Genomic DNA, 4700 nt, shown 5'->3' with positions numbered 1-4700 from the left:
ACGAAAGGCTGTGACTCTGGGAAACATGCAGGTCATACTGGATGGCTTTGCTGCAATGGGATTCCCTAACTGTGGGGGGGCGATAGATGGAACCCATATCCCTATCTTGGCACTGGGGAACCAGGGCACCCAGTACATAAACCACAAGGGGTACTTTTCAATGGTGCTACAAGCACTGGTGGATCACAAGGGACGTTTCACCAACATCCACATGGGATGGCCAGGAAGGGTTCATGATGCTCGCGTCTTCAGAAGCACTACTCTGTTTAAACTGCTGCAGCAAGGGAATTACTTACCAGACCAGAAAATAACAGTTGGGGATGTTGAAATGCCTATAGTTATCCTGGGTGACCCAGCCTACCCCTTAATGCCATGGCTCATGAAGCCATACACAGGCAGCCTGGACAGTGGTCAGGAGCTGTTCAACTACAGGCTGAGCAAGTGCAGGATGGTGGTAGAATATGCATTTGGCCATTTAAAGGCGCACTGGCGCACATTACTGACTCGCTCAGACTTCAGCCAAACCAATGTCCCCTTTGTTATTGCTGCTTGCTGTGTGCTCCACAATCTCTGTGAGAGTAAGGGGGAGAACTTTATGGCAGGGTGGGAGGCTCAGGCAAATCACCTGGCCGCTGATTACGCGCAGCCAGACACCAGGGCGATTAGAAGAGCACACCAGGAAGCGGTGCACATCAGAGAAGCTTTGAAAACGAGTTTCATCACGGGCCAGGGTACGGTGTGAGTGCTGTGTTGGTTTCCCCTTCATGAACCCCCCCACTTTTATTGATTCCTTCCCTGTAAGCAACCCACCCTCCCCCTTCGATTACAGCTTGCTTAAGGAAATAAAGTCTCTATCGTTTAAAAATCATGTATTCATTATTAAAAAGTAATTATAAAAAGAGGCAGAGAACTGACAAGGTATCCCGGGTGTGGTTTGGGAGGAGGATAGGAGGGAAGGAAAAGGCCATTAAACACATTTCAATGTAATGACAGCCTTTTGGTTGGACTGTCCACGGGAGTGGAGTGGGCAGGTGCACGAAGCCTTCCCCCACGCGTTCTTACACGTCTGGGTGAGGAAGATATGGAACATGGTGAGTGGTGAGGGTGGTTACACAGGGGCTGCAGCGGCACTCTGTGACCCCGCTGCTCTTCCTGAAGATCCACCAGACATCGGAGGATATCAGTTTGATCATGCAGCAGCTCCAGCATTGCATCCCGCCACCGCTGATCTTCCTGCCTACACCTCAGATCTTCCTGCCGCCACCTCTCATCTCGAGCGTCTCTTCTATCCTCACGTTCGTCCCTCCTATCCTCACGTTGGTCCCTCCTATCCTCACATTCACTGGCATCTTTCCTGTACTTTGCTACCACATCCTTCCACTCATTCAGATGAGCTCTTTCATTGCGGGTTACTTCCATGATTTCCGAGAACATTTCGTCTCGCATCTTCTTTTTCCTCCACCTTATCTGAGAGAGCCTTTGGGATGGAGTAGGGAGGCTTGAAAAATGTGCAGCTGCATGAGGGAGGGAAAAAAGGGAGAGAAGTATTTAAAAAGATACATTTTACAGAACAATGGTTAAACTCTTTCACAGTGAACAACATTATTCACCTTACATAGCACATGTGTTTCCACTACAAGGTCGCATTTTGCATCTTAATATTGAGTGCCTGTGGCTGTGGTGTTACAGATCTCACAGACGCAGGTCCAGGCATCAGAATTCAGCTTGTATGCGGCCATGGTAAGCCATTGTCTTTCGGCTTCTCCAGCCTTCATATACACAGTGCCCTCTGATGCTTCTTTCCTGTTAACGTGCAGCAGCAGAAGCCACCCCCCCGCATCCAATTCTCTAGGATGATTGCTTTACCCCTCCCCCCACCGCGTGGCTGGTAGCTGGAAAGATTCCTGCTAGCTAAACGCAAAAAAGCTCAGCGCTATCCTTCCTCCCCTCCCCCCACTTGGCTACGTGCAAGGAAGGATTTCTTTTAAGCAACAGCCCAGTAGGAAAATGGCCATCTCTGTCCCCTTAATTAAATTCCTGAATTGCAACCAGGTTACCATGAATGATATCACTCTGCTGAGGATAACAGAGCGAGATAAAGAACGGATGTTTCTTGAATGCCAGCAATCACCGAGACCATACGCAGCTATGCTTTGTCATGCAATGATACCCGATTACTTGCTACATGCATGGCGTGGTAAAGTGTCCTACCATGGTGGATGGAACAAGGTTGCCTTGCCCAGAAACCTTCTGCAAAGGCTTTTGGAGTACCTCCAGGAGCGCTTCACGGAGATGTCCCTGGAGGATTTCCGCTCCATCCCCAGACATGTTAAACTTTTCCAGTAACTTTACTGGCAGTGAAGGCATCCCAAGCGCTCATGGCAAATCAATCATTAAAAAATGCTTGCTTTTAAACCATGTTTTATATTTACAAAGGTACACTCACCAGAGGTCGCTTCTATGGCTTCACTGTCTGGGCTAGTGGCTTGGGAGGGCTGGGAGGGTAATTCCGTCTGGGTCACAAAAAGCTCCTGGCTGTTGGGGCTAACGGAGTGCTGTGTGCTCGCTGCAAGGTCGTCCTCCTCTTCCTCCTCCTCCTCCTCCTCCTCCTCATCTTCCCCCTCCACAGAATCCTCAGCCATGGTTGAGATTACAACCCCCACCTCGGAATCCACGGACAGGGGTGGGGTAGTGGTGGTGCAGACCCCTAAAACTGCATGCAGCTCAGCGTAGAAGCGGCATGTTTTCAGTCCTGACCCAGACCTTCCGTTTGCTGCTTTGGTTTTCTGGTAGGCTTGTCTGAGCTCCCTAACTTTCACTCTGCACTGCACTGAGTCCCTGGTGTGGCCTTTTTCCATCATAGCCTTGGAAATTTTTTCAAATATTTTTTCATTTCGTCTTTTGGAACAGAGTTCTATTAGCACTGAATCCTCTCCCCATATAGCGATCAGATCCAGTACCTCCCGTGTGGTCCATGCTGGAGCTCTTTTTTGATTCTCAGGAGACTGCATTGCTACCTGTGCTGATGAGCTCTGTGTGGTCACCTGTGCTGATCAGAGCTCCACACTGGCCAAACAGGAAATGAAATTCAAAAGTTCGTGGGACTTTTCCTGTATACCTGGCCAGTGCATCTGAGTTCAGATTGCTGTCCAGAGCGGTCACAGTGGTGCACTGTGGGATACCGCCCGGAGGCCAATACCGTCGATTTGCGGCCACACTAACCCTAATCCGATATGGTAATATCGATTTTAGTGCTACTCCTCTCGTCGGAGAGGAGTACAGAAACCGATTTAAAGAGCCCTTTATATCGATATAAAGGGCCTCGTAGTGTGGATGGGTACAGCGTTAAATCGGTTTAACGCTGCTAAAATCGGTTTAAATGCACTTGTAGGCCACCATTGAACAAAAACACATTGGGTAATATGTGTAGTATTTTACATTTATCTAGCACATTTAATCTTGAAGGCTGTCAAAGTGCTTCACAAACTATATACGATATGAAAGAATATATTTGAAATGCAGCCACTTGAAAGATTGATGGTGGCAAACAGGCATTATACTTGGGAGCCACTAGATAGCAGAGGTACAAACTGTACGTTTCCATACCCTTCGCAGAAGCTACATGAAAAAAATAAATCAGTGTTCCAATGTAGGGAATAAATATTTATTTTTATATTGTTTTTGTAACATCCAGATGAATTTATTAAATCTCATCCAATAATATTTTGGCTTTCTATTTCTTTTTAAAGCACATTAAAAATCCTGTCCTCCTCTGTACTGTCCCCTCACTCTGAAATACAATGATTTGGAACTCAATTCTCTTCCCCTTGAAAGCCCTTGAAAGTATGGTCAGTCTCCTAAATAAGTTTCATTTATACAAAGTAGAGTGCAGGCAGAGGTATATTCATACCAAAGATAATTTGTAATGAACGAGAAAAACATCAGTCCTGAGGCTTTGAAAAATAAGATGCCTTTTACTCTGCAGTCTATCCATATGTTTTTCAGAGCCTCAGGCTGTCTCCTTTTATGTCTGACATGGACATCATCACTCAGCAGTGCACCATATAATAGTGTTATAAAGATTTTGGATATTTGTCATCAGAAATTCTTTCATGGACGAATCATAAACTTATAGGGTTTTTTTAAAGGGGTTAATTAAACTCAGTGATTTTGAAATTGAATGGATCTCTTTGATCCTCTCATGGATCAGTAAATGGTTAAAAGATAGGAAACAAAAGGTAGGAATAAAATGGGAGGTAGCTTTGCTACAGCGATGGGATAAACCCTTGTCTGCTGTATTGTTTTAAGTGTAGATTTAGCCTTACTCAAGATAGTTAAGTCCAAAGATAACTGTGAAGTGTTACAAAGGGATCTTACAAAACTGCATGATTGGGTGACAAAATGGCGGGTGAAATTCAATATTAAATGCAAAATAATGCACATTGGAAAACATAATCCCAACTATTCATATAAAATGATGGGGTCTAAATTAGCTGTTATCACTCAAGAAAGAGATTTTGGAGTTCTTGCGGAAAGTTCTCTGAAAACATCTGCTCAAAGTGAAGCAGCAGTCCAAAAAGCTAACAATGTTAAGAACCATTAGGGATAAATAATAAGCTAGAAAATATCATCATGTCTCTATATAAATCCATGGTACGCCCAGAGCTTGAATACTAAGTGCAGTTCTGGTCTCCCTATCT

The 4700-nt window shown here is 45.3% G+C and overlaps 1 protein-coding gene across 1 annotated transcript; it reads right to left on the bottom strand.

The window, feature by feature from the left end:
• Positions 1–852: 852 nt before the first annotated feature.
• Positions 853–2714, bottom strand: LOC127051261 (chromatin assembly factor 1 subunit A-like). The gene is made up of 2 exons (XM_050953352.1): positions 2447–2714; positions 853–1514 (listed from the first exon to the last, which is right to left on the bottom strand). The coding sequence occupies exons 1-2, from the start codon at positions 2640–2642 to the stop codon at positions 979–981; spliced, it is 732 nt and encodes a 243-aa protein (XP_050809309.1). The 5' UTR covers positions 2643–2714; the 3' UTR covers positions 853–978.
• Positions 2715–4700: the final 1986 nt, after the last annotated feature.

This window comes from Gopherus flavomarginatus, chromosome 5 (assembly GCF_025201925.1).
Source record: "Gopherus flavomarginatus isolate rGopFla2 chromosome 5, rGopFla2.mat.asm, whole genome shotgun sequence".
Taxonomy (NCBI): Eukaryota; Metazoa; Chordata; order Testudines; family Testudinidae; genus Gopherus; species Gopherus flavomarginatus.
Note: the sequence above shows the minus strand (reverse complement) of the source record. Positions and strands in the feature narration are given on the sequence as shown.